Source organism: Rhamphochromis longiceps, linkage group LG1 (assembly GCF_057381845.1).
Source record: "Rhamphochromis longiceps isolate RC_006_pf linkage group LG1, R_longiceps_female_GT1.1, whole genome shotgun sequence".
In the NCBI taxonomy this organism is placed as follows: Eukaryota; Metazoa; Chordata; class Actinopteri; order Cichliformes; family Cichlidae; genus Rhamphochromis; species Rhamphochromis longiceps.
The window spans coordinates 34408537-34431010 of NC_140557.1; the positions used below are offsets into that span (position 1 = coordinate 34408537).

At 43.6% G+C, this 22474-nt stretch overlaps 1 protein-coding gene across 1 annotated transcript in view; it reads right to left on the reverse strand.

Annotated features, from left to right (window-relative positions):
- LOC146679073 (protein kinase C-binding protein NELL1-like) overlaps positions 1-22474 on the reverse strand; it is a 312233-nt gene that overhangs the window by 92206 nt on the left and 197553 nt on the right. The window contains exon 13 of the mRNA XM_085407775.1: positions 6236-6361. Coding sequence (XP_085263901.1) covers positions 6236-6361 — 126 coding nt within the window. The remainder of the gene's footprint in view (positions 1-6235; positions 6362-22474) is intronic.

Consider the following 22474-nt stretch of genomic DNA (forward strand, 5'->3'; position numbering starts at 1 on the left):
AACAATACAGATTCCAGCACAAGCAACCAATTACACAAGCTAAAGTGCAATCACATTAACATTGTGAAATATGAGCAGTCACCACCTTAAGCTGTGAACGCTAACTCTGTTTTACATCCATGCACAAGATCTGACACCCCCGGGGAGAAGCTGAAGGAAAAGCAGGAAGGTTGAAAAGGGAGACAGCGAGACGATTTATCTCTCCCAGCAGATGCAGAGAGTGCTCCTTGGGCTCCCAGTCAGCTGCCAGGACAGTTTACAAGCTGCAAAATGGATTGATTGTCCATGGATCCTTGTCCCTGCATTGCTGCCAACTGCGAGCTAATTAAAGAACACTTTCTCTGGAGGAACACTGAGCAGCAACCAAGCACATTCTATTTACTCTTAAGAAAACATGCTGCCCTAAACAAAAGGATCAATCTGTAGCCTGCAAGACACAAGTTACTACAATGATTTCTTTTTTACTTTGAAATCATGAATAAATATACATCTTTAAAACACATAGCAATAGGAAAAACATTCGAGCAAACAGGGATGACACCCATTACCTCGGTATTGTCAGTCTGCCTTTGCAAGTGCATGCAAAATGCACAGGGCAATCTGTAACCTACCTAATGGAAAGAGAGGAACGTTTTAAACAAGCTATGCTAGACCAGTAGTCAGTGCAATGTATACTGTAAAACAGCTTTAAATCTACAGATCTACATTTAAACGGAGCATTTGTGCTGTTAAAAGTGGGCATATATTTTGCTGAAGCTGCTTCCGTACTTTGTCCTGACATATACCTCTGAGAAGGTCGGGGAACAATGCTGTTATATGTTTGTTCATTTTAATCAAAAATATCTAGGGTAGAAAAGCCATTAAATGAATAAATGGCAGCAATCAGCCATTCTTATTCCATCACACGCTGAACTTTAAAGCTTTAAAAAGACAACTGCTGAGGCATTTATCAGTTTGCATTCACTTCTGTGTATGCTTTAATTTCAGATAATGAAGTAAAAGTTTCAGCAGGACAGTTGCAAAGCAGCAGTGCCTGGTGGCTGATGGACACCAACATGCTTTTTTTTTTTAAATGCATGTGAATCATTAGACCAGCAGCATGAGTCAGTGTGAAAGCTGCAGCAAATATTAAGAGCTACTGACACACATGGGAATCATAGTATTATCTGGACCCAATTACGAGAATCACTCATTCATTTTTATTGTGTACTCTCCTCAAGAGCAAAATGTAAACAAGCGCCTTGACTAGGAGAGAGAGAAATCGAGCTGTGTTAATGTCCATGTCCAACTGGTAGATGGACATTGTCCTTTTCATTATATATATTTACCTGACAGCTACAGACCATTCCATTTTAGTCCTGCTTGACTTATCTGCAGCCTTCGATACTAATGATCATGCTACTTGTATTAACAAACAAAACTGGGTTGGCATCACTGGTAGTGCTCACAAATGATTTTCTTCTACTTATCAAACAGACACTTCAGAATTCATATTAATCAGCGTATGTCCTCATCTGCACTGCTAGTATGTGGAGTCCCCCAGGGCTCAGTCCTTGGACCAATTCCGTTTTCTTTATATGCACCTATGGAATCTCCTACCTATGCAGATGATAAACATTTATAGTTTGGCAGCCTCTCCTGCCTCAAAGAATGTATTCAAAATGCATTCATCTCAATTCCTGTTAAACTGAGGTTCTAGTGCTTGGCCCAGACAATTTCTCTGAGGTTAGTGATGTAATCATCACTCCCCTGACCAATAACATGAACCTTGGTATCTGTTAAAAACCTTGGCATCATCTTTGACCAACACCTGAATTTTGAAAACCAAAGGTCACACAGTCTTGTTTCCTTCATCTCAGAAATATTGTAAAAATCAAACCTTTACTGTCATTCAATCACCTTGAACTTTTTGTTCACACTTTAATTTTCTCCTTGATTATAATAATTCAATTTTCACGTGTGTCTCTCAGTCCTCCATAGCTCGTCTCCAATTAGCAGCCTTGCTGCTGCATTCTGCACTAACAAAAACTAGCAGGCGGTCACATATTATACCTATCCTTGCAATCCTTCACTGGCTTGCAGTGAAATTTAGGATCCACTTTAAAATTCTGCTATTAACATATAAAGCTCTACATGGACAGGCCCCTGCTTATATAACAGAGATTCTAAGACCTTTTCAGTGTAGCCGGCCTTTCCCATCGTCTAAACAGTGTCTCCTAAATGTCATTCGCTTTGATTTTAAAACCAGAGATCATGCTTTTGAGGTTGTTGCGCCCAAACTGCGGAACAGCTTTCCTCAGTGAATCGGTTTGGCTCACTCTGTTATTTCTTTTAAATGACAGCAGAAAACTCATTTTTATAGGTTAGCATTTCCTTAATCTCCCCCCCTTCATTTTTGGCCATAGTTTGCAACAACTTGTTGGAATTCGTGTCTGCCAGCATGGCTGATTATGTGTCTGTTTATGTGCCTGTATGTTTGAACATATACACATATCTTAAATGTGTGGCTTTTATTTGAACTGTGAAGCACTGAACTCTGTTTTGAAAAGTGCTTTACAAATAAAACTATAAAATAAAGTAATACAATTATAGTTATTATCTGTTGTAGATTTATATTTCATGATTTCATGATTTTTCTGTTTATGGTTAGGAAAGAAGCTTTAACCTTTTTACCGTTATGCATAAAATAACATTATATGAATAATCTGGGACATTTTAATTCGTGGATCTCTTTCCGGGAGAACTAAATTCAACAGATGTTACAGAGTCACGAGTACAGTCTGAGTCACCGTCATTTATTTTTGTGTGTTGCTCTTTACTGTATCTTTGCAGCAGACAGACCTGAAAAGGTGGTGAAACAGCAGATCAGACAGCTAGCTGCTTAGTTCAATATCCAGATTGGCAGCATAAACCCCTTGAAATATGGTATGTATTTTAACCATAGTCTATATACTAAATATAGACTGTGACAGCGACCCATTTTTTTTAACTTGACAATGTGAAGCCTCAGCATTAATCTCACCACCACGTTAGTCTTTTGGATCCTGAGGCATGAAATTTAGATGAACAGGTGGATTTCTAAATTATCAGCTAATACTAACAAGCTTGGTTTGTAAGCGGCATTCTGCATGGTTCCAATGACACACTCATATCGGTTATTTAGTGGAAGCTGTGGAAGACCTCCTGTGTGGTACCGGTACCAAAGACCTCCCATCCCAAGGACCTCAGCAGCTACAGGCCGGTAGCCCTGACATCGCATCTGATGAAGACCCTCGAGAGGTTGGTTCTAAACCATCTGCGCCCCGGTGAGGTCTTCATTGGATCCACTGCAGTTTGCTTACCAGCCTGGCATTGGGGTGGAGGACGCCATCATCTACCTCCTTCACCGAGCTCTGACTCATCTGGAGAAGCCTGGAAGCACTGTGAGGATCATGTTCTTTTCTCTAGTGCTTTCAACACCATCCAGCCACAACTTCTGAGAGACAAGCTGGAGCTATCGGGAGTGGACCACCCCATGTCCCAGTGGATACCGGACTACCTCACAGAAAACAGTATATGAGGTCACAGGGCTGTGTCTCTGATACGCTGGTCTGCAGTACGGGGGCCCCACAGGGAACTATGCTGGCACCGTTCCTCTTCACCCTCTACACTGCAGACTTCTCCATCAACTCCCCACGCTGCCACCTACAGAAGTTCTCTGACGACTCTGCCATAGTCGGCCTCATCACAGGTGAGGACGACTCAGAGTACAGACAGTGGACTCTGGACTTTGTTGACTGGTGTCAGCAGAACCACCTGCTGATCAACGCCGGGAAAACAAAGTTGATGGTGGACCTCCGGAGACGCAGACCCACCACACTGACACCGGTGAACATCCATGGAGTGGACATTGAGATAGTGGACTCTTATAGGTACCTGGGTGTTCACCTGAATAATAAGCTAGACTGGAGCCACAACACTGATACTCTGTACAGGAAGGGCCAGAGCAGACTCTACCTACTGAGGCGGCTGAGGTCATTATGAGTCCAAGGAGCACTTTTAAAGACCTTCCATGACTCTGTGGTGGCCAGTAGCAGTTTTAGATACGGGCGACATGGGCGGTTGCCCGGGGCGGCATCGTGGTGGGGGGTGGCATCACGGGCATCGGCAAAACAAAAAAAAAATGCTCGTACTTATGCTGCCCCAACGTCAGCCAGCGCATATTAGGAATGGCATAGGCTCCGATCAGTTTTCTATTGCCCATTTGCTGGGAGTAAGGGCGCCCTTCGTTTGCGAGGTGCGCCTGCTGCTTGCGGCGCAGAGAGGAGAGGGCAGGGCGGCGGGGGATTCTCTGATCGGCTGGAGCAGCATCTAATAACCAACTCGCAAAGCAAAGCAAAACAAAATAAAAACAAATCAACAAACACGAAAACACGAGACATTATAATACAGACTTATAATTTGCACCGATGTATTTTTGAAATTCTATACACGAAAAGTGAGCGTGAGAGCCCTCGGCGCGCCTGCTTGCTGCTGAAGTCAAAGTAAACTTTATTGTCATCTCCGCTACAGTCCAGTATATAGAGAGACGAGACGTGCTGCTTCCAAATAGAGCCCTGGACCCATTGCAGGTGGTGGGAGACAGAAGGACTCTGGCCAAAATAACATCTCTGATGGACACAGTCTCCCACCCCATGCATGTAGATGTTGCTGAACTGCAGAGCTCCTTCAGTGACAGACTGCTGCATTCTAGATGCACGAAGGAGCGTTTCCGCAGGTCCTTCTTCCCTGCAGCTGTCAAACTGTACAATCAGAACTGCTCCCAACAAACATAGATGTTTACATCTGCGCTGTAACTGCAATAAGTTAATTAACCGATTCGCACTACAACCTGGTTTGCCTCTTATCTGTAGTTATTTTTATTTAATTTAATAACTGTACAGTACTCTGTATATAGTAACCATTGTCCTTAATGTAAATATGTAACAAAAATTGTGTATGTTTCTGTTCTGTGTCCTGTGTACGCTTTGTTTGTATATGTGTCTTTTTGGCTGCTGTTACAACCAAATTTCCCCTTGTGGGACAATTAAAGGACTAAAGGATTATTCTTAGTCCAGAGTAACATGCTAGTTAAATGCCAGAATTTCCATCACTTTTTGGGATTGGCCAAATTAAACAGCAGGTCATATTATTTGTCATATAATTTAACTTCCCAGAAAGGAACATGCAGCACAGACACAGAATAGATGCAGTTCAGTGAGTCCAATTACCAGAGGTGAGGCCTAGCAGGCAACACTCAGCTGTCTGTGTCGGGACATCTGCCAATCAAAGTGACACCCAACTAGATGGTGAGGAATTTATGGATGAATTAGAAAAACAAAACAAAACAACTAAACATCCCCACTGTTGTTGTTATAAACTGGGAAACTATCCACAGAGGATAGTCTGTACTGGGCTGTAAACATGCTTTTTATAATGGTGCATTTTAGCACAGGAGTGTATGGGACTCTACTCATTAGGTAAACCTAGCATACCACAAGTCAGCCAGTATTACAGCCAGGGGTAGGTACTGGGGTGGGTGAAAATGATTAGCAGTGAGTGTATTAGCATACATACGGATTTGCATTAAACACAATATCTAGTTAAGACTGAAAGTAAGGCGTATCTTGAGAGATATATATTTGCATATATCTGGTCGTAAAGAACTGCACTGAATACTATCAGGATGATCAGTTATCCATAAGTTGCTGACACTGTAAACCAAAATGGCTGCCTGCTTGTGGTGCTAAGAGAAAGTTGCATGATTAGGGGAATTTCCTGGCTCCATCCTCTGGTTACTTAGAATCCCTGTGCAAACCTTTAGGGCAATCTATCCAAATTTTCAATTAACAAAGCCAACAGACCACACAACATTGCCACAGATCCCATTGGCAAGACTGCAATAAATGAAAGAAAGTAGTCATAACCACTTACAACTTGCTATTTGCTACAGGTCAGGTGATTTTTTTTCTTTTATCTCACAAGCCAAAGGAAAACTGTCAGCTAGCTCCACTGCCATCGCACATTACACCCTGGATAACTCTTGTTTGATCCGTGCTCAACAAGTCAATTGCAAAGATACTTTAATTTCTAAAACAAAAAACTTTCCTTATAACTCAGAAATTATGAAGTCATTAAACACCGGTACACTACTGGTCAGTTTTGATGACAGTCCTTAATGTGAGTCAGTGACATATTTCCATGCATGCAGACGCACCAGTGCAAGAGTACTCGTCCACTCTGGTGAAGCCTGGTAGACAGTCACAGCGATGGCTGCCGGGCAGGTTGACGCACACCGTGTTGGACTGGCAGTAGTGCATCTGCGTCGCGCACTCATCAATATCTGAGGACAAAGAGAGAATATGCAGTGGGTTAATAATTCTTTAGGCTTCTTTAAAGACACACCTACTCCTTTGGAACTAACAAGTAAATTGCTTTTAATCACCTCCCAAAGGAAAGGTGTCTGAGCCCCATCTTGATGCACAAGTTATTAATTAGAGTTTTGCACAACCAAAACTGCACCCACCGAAAAACTTCAGACAAACAAAGACGCTTAAATTTAAGTACTGCTTGTATGGTTTAAATGGAACGGTCATGCCCAGTACAATGGAGAGAGAGAGAGCATGACAACTGACTGTGAATCGAGCACACCAGAAGCAATCTCAACAAGGAGGAGAAAGGAAAGGAAAAGGCTGATGAGATAAGGACATATCAACTGAAGAGGACAGAGGAGAGCAGGGAGTACAGCATCTTTGCTGACATCTATTATGTGGAGCTAATATCATGATATATTACGTCTTCTCTTCACACACACAGGCTCTCTCCTCCTAATGTAGCTTGAAAGACATCGTATGAGCACTAAAACATGGAGCTCGGGGAAGCATTAGCAGAGCTGGATGACTGCTGATGAAATGGGATTGGAAACACACAAGGGAGGCGTTATGCAGAAGGGAGCCCTAAATTTGCGCGCGTGCGTTTGTACAGTGCCGAGTATTTATGCGGATGTGAGCAGAAGAGAACCGGTTTCCCGAGGCTAACAGGCCTTTCCACCACTTAAGGGAAGGAGAGCGTGAGGACAGCATTTCCATATCATCTCCTTGGATAAATACATTCCAGCCTCGAGGTGTTCAGCTCACTCTTTCCCCTTACAATAGAATGAATGCGTATGAAGTATGTAATTGCCTTACATGCAACACCCATAAGGTTTTTTTCTCGGTGAGTTTCATCCTTGGAGAGTGCACAGTAGGAGTGTTAAATTCCACAAAGAGAGGCCGATCATGTATTCAGGCATATAAAGGCTCGCCGGCCTTCGGTGTTAAAAAAAGCATTGATCTCCTGCATCAAAAACATGGAACTTATTTGAGCGACAGCACCCGAATCTAATTTTCATCTTGTCCTGAAGCACTGCTCCGCCTAAAAAGCTTACTCATTTGATTAACCTTTATTGGCAAAAGGTGCCAAACTGTTGTTCAAAGGTTGATGACAGCCGACACGGAGACTCAATAACTCAAAGTCGAGCACTCGCTGCTTTTGTTTCGCTTTCGCTTAAAGCAAGACGACCCTCTGGTGTCAAGCCTGAGGCAAGACTTTTCTGTTGTTTTAAGGCCCTGCATCCCCTGTGTTTGGAAAAGTCTGTGTGTGTATTCGCCCTCTGCTGCCTCCTCTGGGAGCATTGTTGCAGGTGAGGTCTGCTGACAGAACTGAAACTGTCATTTCACAGCGGGGGGATGGAGGAGAAGCGGTTCGTTTTTCTGTTCGTTTTTTGCCAGAGTGTATGTGTGTGTGTGTTTCTCTTTGCCTCTCTTCTCCCTCCCCACACCCCCATCTCTCTGCCCCAGACACCACACCCCACCTCCACCCTTTCCCTTCCCAATATGAGCTCACTTTCTTCATCTCTCTGCTGCTTTATTCATGCTGTGATGTAGGTCAGGGCTGGGTAGGGGAACAGCTAAAAATAAGGCAGGATAGGACTGTGCGCATCCATGAGTGTGCGCGTGCTTGTTTACGTTAGCTCATTTCTTTTTTGTGTACTTATGTGTGTCTGGGAGAGAGATGGGTAAAAATGAGGGTGCTGTGTGCTTGGATGCTGTGAGACAGAAAGAGAGAAGAACCTTGTTCTTTTGCTGTCGTCTGTATATGTGTGCGCACTACTAGATTCATCACCTCTTACTGTAGGGGTCAATGGAAACAGCTTTCTATGTTACAACAATATTGTTTCTTCTTGATGGAAACTCCTTTATTTCCTTTACCCAGATACTCACAGATTGTGTGAATGCATTACTGAAGGTGTCTGTAAATGCAAGCTTATAGGACTCAGCCACTGCAGCTGATCAGTCACTTTTATTTTCTCTGTTTGAAGTCCATGAGATGAAGCTGCTGCTACAGCCTCTGAATGAAACAGAGATGGAAATAAATTTTGAGATAAGTCCCTTTGACTTCAAAAGTGACTGTCAGCAAATGTGAGACTTGCTTGGTGCTTGGTGGAGAAAGTGCCCTTGTGTGTGCCTTCACCAGTGAATGTTTTTTCAGTGTTTTACATCCAGCAAACTTTGAATTGTTACTCAATTTAATTTTCAGGTTTGCACACTGACTATCACTCAGCACTAGGCCTTACATTTTTAAAGAGGGATAGAGTTCAGTTAAATGGGTTGTAAAGGATGAAAGGCCTTCTCAGGTATTGTTCTTTTAATCCAGATCACTGTTTAGCTAAGCAGTAATACAGCTTTTATGGAAAAACTCTTTATATCAAACAATTCACAACCTAAGTTCAACTTATAAATGGGGTATTTGGGTAAAATACACTGTATTAGACAGTGTCATGTGGTTCATCTCACATTTGAACCTTGCCCTATTACAGTCGTGTGAAAAATAATGTTTTCAAAGAAGTCTATAAACCCCTGTGAAAATTGAAGCATACCCCATGATTCATTAACTTGGAGCAATAGAAGGAAGTAATCGTTTTCAGTATGACTATCAGTCTCTCACATCATTGTGATGCAATTTTGGCCCACTCTTTTTCACAACGTTGCTTCCGTTCATTGAAGTTTGGGGGCATTGATTTATGCACAGCTCACTCGAAGGTTCAGTTGTATCATTTCAGTTGGGTTGAGCCTGGACTTTGGGCCATTGCAGCACATCCTTGTCTTTTTCAGCCCTTCTTTTGCAGAGTTGCTTCCATGTTTGTGATCATTATGCTGTCATGTGACCGAGTTTCAACCAAGCATTAGCCGTCGGAAAAAAATCACCTCACATTCAACTCTAGGATCTAAAGGAGCTCATTAAGTCAACTCAACGACTGCAAAGTGTCTAGGTCCCAAATCATCACCCCTCTGCCACCATGATATAAGGTGTATAGAGAGCTTTAACATTTAACATGCTAACTGAGGTCTGTAGAGTCTGAGATGTAGTTTGTGTTTTTTTTTTTTTGCAGTTTATGTGAACATTGCACAGTCTGACCTTGGGGTGAATGTGCACTTCTGATTGTGGCATTATGTAAACACACACCTGAAGCCTCCAAACTGCCAAAATATCTCTTTCTTTAAAAGGTGGCAACGCTGATGATCAGCTAACCAAGTGCATTTGATTATCAGCGCCTGGCTGCTACTTACTCTCTTACTCTTCCTGCAGAAGAAGAAAGGGTGCTCTCAGTTCTCATTCAAAAAGTATGTTTTCAAAGGCAGACACCACTATATGTATATGTTTTGTATTTGAATCTGTACGTTGTTTACACTGTGTCCTTTATGTCATGTAGCTCAGCTCACATATGAACTTTGTGCTATTCCAGTCGTGTGAAAAAGAAGTCTATGTATCATTTCATTTGTATTTCCTACTTTCCTGTCTTTTGATGCGAATGGAGGGTTAACCGTTCCTATTGTGAGCAGTTGTTTTGTGCTTATGCTCTATTTCAGATGGCACTAGCTAGCGTGAAACAGAATGACAAATGGAACAATGTTGTCATGTTTTGTGTTGAAGATTTGCCAGAGAAAATCTAGAGAATTTTCTCCAACGCTTTTATCCCAGTGTACTTTATACCCAACCAAATAGATTTAAAAAAAAGTAGTGGTGAGGTGGCTAGTGTAGTGAGGAGTGCATGGATCTCTACAGAGGAGAAACCAAACACACTCCACAAAATAGAGCCAATGCAACAGGACAAGACTCAGCTGCACACCTGCACTCTTAAGGATGTCAATGTTCACATTTTGCCCTGAGAAGACTTGAAAGGGTTGAAAGAGGACTAAAAGAGGCCATCTATGTCCACTGCGAACGACAATCTTTGCACAGAAGTGGTGGCTTACATGACCAGCTATCAGACATCTTGAGAACCTTTCTTGGGTATTTCAGCCTCACATTCACACTTTTCGCTCTGTTGATCTTCTGTTGAATAGGCCACATTATAAGCTCTGGGGAGGCCTCACAGTGGCTTCAACCCTTAAGCCTGGGTAATAGTGATGAGCAACGCGTTTTTTCACACCTTGGCTCATTTAATGACTCGCACTATCAGGTCATCGACCAACTCCAAAGGGGACAACCTCCGCTAAGGTCAAACACCTGGGTCTCTCAACCTTTTGTATTCCAAAACTGAAAAAGCCTCTTGAATAAGAGGTTACCCTTTTTCCAGCTCTTACAGCTTTATTCCAGATTTTTTACTGTTGTTTTTGAGGTTTTTTGTCTTAAAAGAAAATCAAAAAATATTGAAGAGTCCAAAAAGAAGAAATTAATAATAAACATTTTACCACAGAAACAGAATTTAAGAGCAAATACAGCAAAAGGAAAAATCATATCAGTAACTCAGTGGTAAATGGTAAATGGCCTGCATTTGTATAGCGCTTTTCTAGTCCATAGGACCCCAAAGCGCTTTACACTACATTCAGTCATTCACCCATTCACACACACATTCACACACTGGCAATAGCAAGCTACATTGTAGCCACAGCTGCCCTGGGGCAATAAGTAAATAATAAAGTGTATAAATGTAACTTAGAAAATTATAATAAAATTATATTATTGTGTTTTGACACATGCCATTTTATCTCAGTTTTGCCAGTTTAGCTCTATAGATCAGCAACAATCATCTCCAGACATGGTTAGCAGTGTAATATCGACATGAATATATCCACAGATCCAAGTTACAGTTCAGATTATTCATGTCACCACTAATTCATGTGATCAACTTAAGAGCAAGAGCTGAGAGCTCTTTTTTAAATAACTTAGAATAGAATAGAATAGAATAGAATTCAACGTTATTGTCATTGCACATGCACAGGTACAGGGCAACGAAATGTAGTTTGCATCCATCCAGAAGTGCTTTAGTGATATAGATATATTACAATATATATTAGCAATAATATAGATATGTAAGTATATTACAGAAATGGGTCTATTATGGTATGTTACAATGTACACGGTATGAAGTATGTCATTCTATAACTATAAGTATGTACAGGCTGTAGTGAGTACAAGCTATGTACAGGATATGAACAGGATATAAATATGAAAAACTATACAGAATATGAAATAAATAACTTTACAGAAATCTGAGATATACAGCTATACAGAAATGGGAACTATGCAAGTTGTAGTAGTTAAAGGGTTGTAGGGTTAAAAATTATCGTATGTACAGAATGATTATTTACACAGAGCCATACAGTAGTGCAGTTAAGATAAGTGAGGGTGTAGATAGTTTCTACAGAGGCTATATAAAGTGCTAGTGGTTGTGAGTGGTGGTTCAGTCCATGTTATTATTGTGTGTTAATAGGAACTGTTTCCTTCCTTCCTTGAAATCATCATCCTTCTAGATAAACTCTCATCACTGTCTCAGCTGGTTGCCTTCTTACACAATAACACACCTACATCTGCATTCCCCCGTTCTTTGACCTTTCTCTCATCCTCAATCTATTCTCTTCCACAACGAACTGAATCTCAGTCTGCAATTACACACCATGATAATTGAGACTTGCACGGGGCTTTGCTTTCCGCACACAGACATGTGCTCAAACGTTAAATGGGATGTTTTGTTTATTTTTTCTATGATGCACTTGGTGTAAACAGCTAAGCATTTTTCTTGTTTATTTTCACAGTGAGAAAATAAGGGTTTCCAATAATAGGCACCTCTACAGAAATTATTACGCTTGTATGCAAGTGTCAGTCACTGCACAGCACGTAGCTGCAATCAATTGAATGCATGAAATGACATCAAATACATCAAAATCACAGCAACAGTTTCCAGCTTAAGCAAATACAAGAGTGCAAACAGTACCGCCTATATTCATATAGCAGCAAGGTGATGACTTTTCTCAGTCATGCATAGCGTAAATCAGGACTAAGATTAAAACTCTCAAGTTATGCCAACAGTTTGGAGGCCAGCTCACTTGCTTGCTCGCTTGTTACTCACAGTTGGATGAGAGGATCATCATCCGTTTTGCCTCGGTGCAGGTCCAGATCAAGATCTGCTTGTTGTGCCATAAGAAAAAAAATTGCCCTCAACTCAGACAATAATTCCACACAAACGCTAGTGTTACCTTAGACAGGTTGAGCACTTGACACGTGTAAAGCAATTTGCCATGTTAAATACTGTTAAGACAGACATGGCTTCATTGTGTTACAATAAATATGAAGTTTTTAATATGAATAGTCCCTGCAGCCCACCAGGAAGTTCCCCATCTCCTGGAGTGTGACCCCTGTTCCCATGACCATTCACTTTCTTTAACACTAATCTTTGTTGCTGTTGCTGGAGCCTGGTAACACATGGCCAGTGACCAGACTCTTTAGTGTCTTACCTTTTTGTGCTTTATAATTATAGAATAATTATCAACCATTCCACCAATCTCAGTTACTCCTGCTTGTAATCTCCTGCATAAATAGCATTCTTGTAGATGTCTCTGGGTTGGTTCATCTACTTACACCCACTCTTCTGTGACTGGAAACCCACCCAACATCAGGATACTTAATAAATACACCACCACAGCAAACTGAGAGACAGGCCTTGGAGTCATTTCTTCAACAGCTGCCAATCTCTTCCTGTGTGCATGCCCATTTGTACTTTAAATAAAAGCCGTTTCATGTTACAGATTAAGTTCTGTCCCTCGTTTAAGCAGAAACATCATTCTGAATCAGACTTTACCACTCAACTGTTGTGTAGCTTACAAATACAAGTTGTTGCACCCACATACAGTATGTGCAGCAGACTGCAGAGCATCAGCAGTTATTGACACAAATTTGCAAATGCAGAGAAACGCGTCTCTCCTGTATTGCAGCACTTTGAATAATGTGCTTCTGAACCTCAAGAAAAGTTTAGTTGAACTCAGAACCTTCATTTTTGCTGCTTTGTTAGTCTATCGCGCAATAAGCTGGGGTCATGTCTACATGGTGCCAACACAGACTCCATTACATTGCTCACAGATTTAGATACGCTCAGCTTGAGTGATGGCATGTCGTTGTTCAGCTTTAGTTGATGCTGTCTGAAATGTAACTTTCTTTTTCTCTACTTTTTCCTGGGGACATTTACTTTTTATTGTGTGTCAAGTGACAGACGGGTAGCAGAGAATAATGTAATGCATTTCGGATATGAAAACTCAGCACAAGAATATAAGGATAAGAAAAAAGCCTTCTCTTTCATTCCCGTGATGGACATTTATCCCTGTGTGAGCAATATTTCACACTGTAAGTATAAATGGCACTAAAATGGCCTCCTCTGAAGAAAAAAACATAATCTCAGCCAGCAATTATGCACTACGATAATTGAGTCTTATGCGCAGTATTGCTTTCCACAACTTCAACTTGTGAAGGAGGAAAGCGAGCCTGAATATCTCCCAATATGCTCCATTTTTCCCTTCTGCAGCAGGAACTTAGACCAGTGGCACAAACTTGAAAAGACCTGCATTGTCATCTTTCACCATGGACTGAAATTATTTTCCTCAAAGGGGGCATGCAGAGACCTCAGGTGGCTGAATTCAATAACTAAAACCTATTATCTCTTTGTGGCGCAAACAAACCAAACACACAAAACAATAATCAACATGCAGCACAGGACTGCACCTTTCTGATGCTGCCCGTCTCCTGTGGGTGTCAAAACTACCGGTGCATTTAATTAGAGCACCTTTAGAGAACAGCAGCCCTTATCACAGAAGCCCTTGTCCTTCTAGAAGACGCACAGAGCAGGAAGCGCTCTGGCTGAGCAGATTAGAGCTTGTCCAGGAACATGCTGTTTGCATTGTCTGGCAGGGAACAGCTCGTGAGAAGGAGAACTGAATGGAAAGGTTCTCTATCAAAAGAAGGAAATGGTGTGAGAAAGGTGCTTTCATCTGTCTGTCATTCTGCAGCACCAACAAGAAGCTGCCACTCATTGAGCTGCACACTGACAAACTTTTAGACAGACACAGTGAAAACTGAAACTGTGACAGAGTCCTTCTCTTCTGTCAGACAGAGCAGAACAGTTTACCTGGATGACAGGTGCTGTGTGTGCGTGTGCAGGATGTTCTCACAGGTACACTTACTGCAAAGCTCAGAAAGGTACACCTGGGTGCCCGCTAACTGATATAAATCCATATCTCCATCAGTAGGAGGCAGCGCAGTGTGTGCCTTCCCTCGCAGTTTAACAGATTACCGCACAGTTGAAGTCTTTTTTATTACAAGTCAAATCAAAAAAGGAACACAGAATTGACTTTGTTGAAGCAGAGTTGTGCTGTATATATCACAGGGGACAAACAATCCACTGTGGTAGCCTTTTGATGTTTTATGATGACAGATTGGGTCCATCCAGCAATCAAACAATGTTCACCCAGTAATTGCATCTGTAACAGGAAAATATTCTTTACTATTAACTATTAGTTTACTGAATATAAAAAAACATGTATTTTTTAATCTAGCATTTAATTAAGTAAAACATACAGTTTACAGTCTTTATAATCTGCACAAAACTGCACATCCAGGTCAAAGACTTCCTTCAACTGCTACGATCAAGAAAAAGTCACAATATAAGTTCCCCAACCACTCTAAACATCCTATTTTTTTGGACAAAATAGAGTTTCCTCTCTTGGAACCCCCATCCAGAAGAGATCCAAATTCAATCGCACATGCTGGGGAAAAAAGAAAAGATCCACTGAACTGTCCATGGACTCTATCTCAGTTCCGAGGAGGAAGTCAGTCACATAAAACATAAAACTCACTTTTGGCTTTTTCTCAAACACCTCCCACCAACTGATGCAGATATCATATTGAGCATGTTAGATATTGGATCTTTGTTTACTAATATTACCCAGGAGCAAGGCCTTGAGTCTGTGGGACATTTTCTTGACACTAAACCTACAAAATTACCATCTACCTCTTTCTTTATAACCTGGCTACTTTTGTTATATATATATAACACCCAGCACGCCCCTGCGGGCGGTTTATCCTTCAAGCTCGGGTCCTCTACCAGAGGCCTGGGAGCTTGAGGGTCCTGCGCAGTATCTTAGCTGTTCCCAGGACTGCGCTCTTCTGGACAGAGATCTCCGATGTTATTCCCGGGATCTGCTGGAGCCACTCGCCTAGCTTGGGAGTCACCGCACCTAGTGCTCCGATTACCACGGGGACCACCGTTACCTTCACCCTCCACATCCTCTCGAGCTCTTCTCTGAGCCCTTGGTATTTCTCCAGCTTCTCGTGTTCCTTCTTCCTGATATTGCTGTCATTCGGAACCGCTACATCGATCACTACGGCCGTCTTCTTCTGTTTGTCTACCACCACTATGTCCGGTTGGTTAGCCACCACCATTTCTTGTCTTTATGTCAGTGGCTTCTATCTCCTCCTTTGGCCAGCCTATTACCCCAGCAGGGTACCTGATCACGGGCAGGGCGTATGTGTTGATGGCCCGGATCTTGTTCTTACCATTCAGCTGACTCCTCAGGACTTGCCTGACCCTCTGCAGGTACTTGGTGGTTGCAGCCTTTCTAGCGGCCTCTTCATGGTTCCCATTTGCCTGCGGGATCCCCAGGTACTTGTAACTGTCCTCTATGTCTGCAATGTTGCCTTCTGGTAGTTCAATCCCCTCAGTTCTGACTACCTTCCCTCTCTTTGTTACCATCCGACTACACTTCTCCAGTCCGAACGACATTCCAATGTCATTGCTGTATAGCCTGGTAGTGTGGATCAGTGAATCGATGTCTCGTTCACTCTTGGCATACAGCTTGATGTCATCCATGTACAGGAGGTGGCTGACAACTGCTCCGTTCCGTAGTCGGTATCCGTAGCCAGTCTTGTTAATGATCTCACTGAGGGGGTTCAGGCCTATGCAGAACAGCAGTGGGGACAGAGCATCTCCTTGGTAGATCCCGCACTTGATGGTAACTTGTGCTATGGGCTTGGAGTTGGCCTCTAGTGTTGTACGCCACATCCCCATTGAGTTCCTGATGAAGGCTCTTAGGGTCCCATTGATCTTGTACAATTCTAGGCATTCCAGTATCCAGCTGTGGGGCATTGAGTCATAGGCCTTCTTGTAATCAATCCAGGCAGTGCACAGGTTGGTCAGTCTGGTCTTGCAGTCTCGGCTGATTGTTCTGTCTACCAGTAGCTGGTGTTTTGCACCTCTGGTATTCTTGCCAATTCCTTTCTGTGTCCCGCTCATGTATTGACCCATGTGCCTGTTCATCTTAGCCGATATGATGCCTGACAGGAGCTTCCATGTAGTACTGAGGCAGGTTATTGGTCGGTAGTTGGAGGGGACCGGTCCCTTCTTGGGGTCCTTGGGGATCAGGACCGTCCGGCCTTCAGTTAGCCATTCCGGGTGTCTCTCGTTAACTAGCAGCTGGTTCATTTGTGCTGCCAGACGCTCGTGGAGTGCAGTCAGCTTCTTCAGCCAGTAGGCGTGAACCATGTCGGGCCCTGGTGCTGTCCAACTCTTCATACTGGAGACCCTTTCTTGGATATCTGCCACTGTGATGGTTACTGGACCCTGTTCAGGGAGGTCGCTGTGGTCTGCCCTCAGATCCTCTAGCCACTGAGCATTGCCGTTATGGGTTGCGTCCTTCTCCCATATGCTCTTCCAGTATTGCTCCGTCTCCAGCCTTGGTGGTGCTGTTCTCTTATTGTTCCCTTGCCACTGAGAGTACACCTTTGCTGGTTCTGTGGAGAACAGCTGGTTTATTCTCCTGCCTTCTATCTCTCTGGTGTACCTCCTCAAGCGGCTGGCCAAGGCTGTGAGTCTTTGCTTGGCAGTTTCCAAGGCCTCAGGTATGGACAGCTTGCTGTATTTCTTAGGCACCTTATTTGTCGCACCTTTCTGCAACTCTGTTAGTTGGCTAACCTCCTTCCGTGCTACTTTGATCTTGCCCTCTAGCCTCCTTCTCCATGGAGGGTACTGCCCCTTGTGGCTGTTCAACTTGTAGCCAAGCATCTCACTGATCACTGCTGCCGTATTGTAGATCAGCTTGTTAGTGTCGGTAATCGTGGTTGTAGGTATTGCCCGTAGTGCTGCATTAACATCATCTAGCAGACCTTCTGAGGGTACTTCACGTAATCTTGGTAACCGGCTACGGGGGATCCAGGTTTCAAGCTTGGCCATGATCCTATTTTTCAGGTCAGTTCCTCTCGCACTCAACTATATATATATATATATATATATATATATATATATATATATATATATATATATATATATATATATATATTAGGGGTGCAACGATATTCGTATCAATATTGAACCGTTCGATACAGTGCTTTCGGTTCGGTACGCATATGTATCGAACAGTACAACATTTGTAATTTCTTTTATCAACTTTCCTTCTGACGATGCTGTCTGTGTTGAGCGCTCAGTGAATCTGCGTTCGACTACTCCGCCTAGGCTGCACTGTCGAGCGCAGATCCACTGAGTGCTCAACACAGACAGCATAGTCAGAAGGAAGAGCGCAGGGCAAGCTAGCAAGACAGAAGCTAAGCTCTCCTTGCAACATGGACCTCCCCCACCCTCATTCAGATCTGGCGTTTGGAATTATTTTGGTTTTCATGTGACGTATGACCCTGAAGGTAAGCGAGTCATGGACTAAAGTAAAACAGTATGTTGGATGTGCCATGCAATGCTCAATTACATTGGTGTGAACTAGTGTGTTAGCGCAGTTAGCTCGTTAACGTGTTGGCCGTCTAGCCCCATGCACGGGGCGATCGGCGGTAGCTCGTTAACGGAGATTTGCCGTGTTGTGGCGTTAAGGTCATTTCAACAAGATTAACCTGAAAGCACTAGTGGGAACACAACGAATATGACTGCACATTTACATCCTAGTGCAAAGACAAAAACAGCAAGCATGCTACTAACTTTAGCCGAGTCATTTAGACAGCTGTTAGCACATGATTCTCCTTATGCTGCTGAGAATATAGCCCAGAAGAAGCGGATAGTATAGCTTTTATTTTGGAAAGAGACATTTCTCTGTAATAAACTCTCTTTTCCAAAGATGAGTGATTCCTCAATCAGATACAGGGCTTGCAATATCGCTAGCCCGACGTCCCGGTGCTAGAGATTTTTTTCAGTCGGGCTACCAAAATCTATCTCTGCCCTGCCCGTCGGCCTATTGTAGGAAGGAAACATATATGTCAATGCTTTTGCATTCTTTCAGAAATGTAGCTGGGTAATTATGTCATTGGCATCGGTGAGCCACTGTCAATATGTGACATATTGAAATCGCATTTGAATTTGCGCTTGTTTTTTTGCTTTCACTTTGCAAGCGTGCGAACTGTGTATAGAGAGCAACAGCACTGATCTGTGAGTGATGATAATTTGTGCACCAATTCCTCTGACATCGTCTTATTAATCGTTAGCTTACTATGCAAACATGACAAGTGAAATCTCCTGCAGCAAGCTTAAACATGTGAGAGGTTGATCGCGCAGAGAATCGCTGAGCTTATGTGAGTGAGTGTGTAAAAGCAGCAGGATATATATTTTAGTTCTGCTGAGCCAAATAAGACAGGTCAGGGTGAAGAAGTGACAGCCAAAGAAAAGCTTACCACAAAACGGAGAAGTTATGACAAATCAGACTATAGGGCAAAAAGAAAGTGCAGCTTTATGGTTTCATGGACAAAAGAATTTCTGTGGCTGCAATATGACGAGCTAAATAACCAGGGCTGCACATAAGTGGTCTGCAGGTGCGCATTCGCTGTCAAAATAAAAAACACGCAAAAAGGGTTAGGATTAAGTTTAAAAACTGTACTTTTGAGTTAAAATATATATTTAGAATTTTAATAAATGACAAATTAAAAAGGCATGAAAATTTTTTTTGTATCGAAAAAATATCGAACCGTGACACCAAAGTATCGAACCGAACCGAACCGTGAATTTTGTGTATCATTGCACCCCTAATATATATATATATATATATATATATATATATAAAACACCCAGCACGCCCCTGCGGGCGGTTTATCCTTCAAGCTCGGGTCCTCTACCAGAGGCCTGGGAGCTTGAGGGTCCTGCGCAGTATCTTAGCTGTTCCCAGGACTGCGCTCTTCTGGACAGAGATCTCCGATGTTATTCCCGGGATCTGCTGGAGCCACTCGCCTAGCTTGGGAGTCACCGCACCTAGTGCTCCGATTACCACGGGGACCACCGTTACCTTCACCTTCCACATCCTCTCGAGCTCTTCTCTGAGCCCTTGGTATTTCTCCAGCTTCTCGTGTTCCTTAGTATTTAGTATTTATTTATTTATTGTCATTGTCAAGAACAATGAAATTGCGTTTGGGGCTTCCATACAACCCAAAAAAAAAGAAGAAAATAATAAATACCCCTTAAAACCCAAGTGTACATATTTAACCCAGTGTGACTCCAATGCAATAAGACAATCCTTAGCAATAATGTTCGTAGAAATTCAGACAAAGACCTGAGAAACATGACAAAATACAACAATGCAACCCATTCAATATTATTGTACTGTGAGATATGATATCAGATATGATAGTTATCTATTTAAGAAAGAGGGGGGGGGGCAGGAGGGGGAAGAGAATAAAGATATGATGCACCAATGCAGACCAGTTCATTGCTATTAAGAAGTTGGATATGGTTATTGTCCGTGAGAGGGGGGCAGAGAGTTCAGGAGCCTCACAGCCTGTGGATACAGGCTGTTGGCCAGTCTGGATGTTCTGGCCTGTATAGACCTGTACCTTCTCCCTGAGGGCAGCAGATGGAAAAGGTGGCGCGCAGGGTGATGTTGGTCCCGCAGGATACTGTGCACCCTCCTCAGACAGCGAGTGGGGAAGATATTACTGATCTCTGGCAGACTTGTTCCAATAATTCTGCCAGCTTCTTTCACCACCCGCTGGAGTGCTTGCTGATCGGCCTTGGTGCAGCTGGGGAACCACACTAGAAATCCATACGTCAGAACGCTGCTGATGGCACAGTTGTAGAAGTTCAACATCAGAGATCTGGGAATGTGTGCGCTCCGCAGTCTCCTCAGGTAGTAGAGGCGCTGTTGGGCCTTCCGTGCAACTGAGGTGATATGGTTGCCCCAGGACAGGTCCTCGGTCACAGTTACCCCCAAGAATTTAAAACTGCTCACCCTCTCCACCGCCTCACTGCCAATGAAGAGAGGCAGATGGTTGTTATGACCCCTCTTCCGGAAATCTACAATGATCTCCTTGGTCTTTTTAGTGTTTAAGACCAAGTTATTGTCGTGGCACCATGACTCTAGTTGTTGCACCTCTGTCCTATAGTTTGTCTCATCATTGTTGGATATAAGTCCGAGCACTGTGGTGTCATCTGCAAACTTAACAATGATATTCCTGATATTGCTGTCATTCGGAACCGCTACATCGATCACTACGGCCGTCTTCTTCTGTTTGTCTGCCACCACTATGTCCGGTTGGTTAGCCACCACCATTTTGTCCGTCTGTATCTGGAAGTCCCACAGGATCTTAGCTCGGTCATTCTCCACCACCCTTGGGGGCATCTCCCATTTTGACCTCGGGACTTCCAGATTATACTCGGCACAGATGTTCCTGTACACTATGCCGGCCACTTGGTTATGGCGTTCCATGTATGCCTTGCCTGCTAGCATCTTGCACCCTGCTGTTATGTGCTGGATTGTCTCTGGGGCATCTTTACACAGCCTGCACCTGGGGTCTTGCCTGGTGTGATAGACCCCAGCCTCTATGGATCTTGTGCTCAGAGCTTGTTCTTGTGCTGCCATGATTAGTGCCTCTGTGCTGTCTTTCAGTCCAGCTTTGTCCAGCCACTGGTAGGATTTCTGGATATCAGCCACCTCCTCTATCTGCCGGTGGTACATACCGTGCAGGGGCCTGTCCTTCCATGATGGTTCCTCGTCTCCCTCCTCTTTCTTGGGTTTCTGCTGCCTGAGGTATTCGATGAGCACTCTGTCAGTTGGGGCCATCTTCCCAATGTATTCTTGGATGTTCGTTGTCTCATCCTGGACTGTGGTGCTGACACTCACCAGTCCCCGGCCCCCTTCCTTCCGCTTAGCGTACAGCCTCAGGGTGCTGGACTTGGGGTGAAACCCTCCATGCATGGTAAGGAGCTTTCTTGTCTTTATGTCAGTGGCTTCTATCTCCTCCTTTGGCCAGCCTATTACCCCAGCAGGGTACCTGATCACGGGCAGGGCGTACGTGTTGATGGCCCGGATCTTGTTCTTACCATTCAGCTGACTCCTCAGGACTTGCCTGACCCTCTGCAGGTACTTGGTGGTTGCAGCTTTTCTAGCGGCCTCTTCCTGGTTCCCATTCGCCTGTGGGATCCCCAAGTACTTGTAACTGTCCTCTATGTCTGCAATGTTGCCTTCTGGTAGTTCAATCCCCTCAGTTCTGACTACCTTCCCTCTCTTTGTTACCATCCGACTACACTTCTCCAGTCCGAACGACATTCCAATGTCATTGCTGTATAGCCTGGTAGTGTGGATCAGTGAATCGATGTCTCGTTCACTCTTGGCATACAGCTTGATGTCATCCATGTACAGGAGGTGGCTGCTCCGTAGTCGGTATCCGTAGCCAGTCTTGTTAATGATCTCACTGAGGGGGTTCAGGCCTATGCAGAACAGCAGTGGGGACAGAGCATCTCCTTGGTAGATCCCGCACTTGATGGTGACTTGTGCTATGGGCTTGGAGTTGGCCTCTAGTGTTGTACGCCACATCCCCATTGAGTTCCTGATGAAGGCTCTTAGGGTCCCATTGATCTTGTACAATTCTAGGCATTCCAGTATCCAGCTGTGGGGCATTGAGTCATAGGCCTTCTTGTAATCAATCCAGGCAGTGCACAGGTTGGTCAGTCTGGTCTTGCAGTCTCGGCTGATTGTTCTGTCTACCAGTAGCTGGTGTTTTGCACCTCTGGTATTCTTGCCAATCCCTTTCTGTGTCCCGCTCATGTATTGACCCATGTGCCTGTTCATCTTAGCCGATATGATGCCTGACAGGAGCTTCCATGTAGTACTGAGGCAGGTTATTGGTCGGTAGTTGGAGGGGACCGGTCCCTTCTTGGGGTCCTTGGGGATCA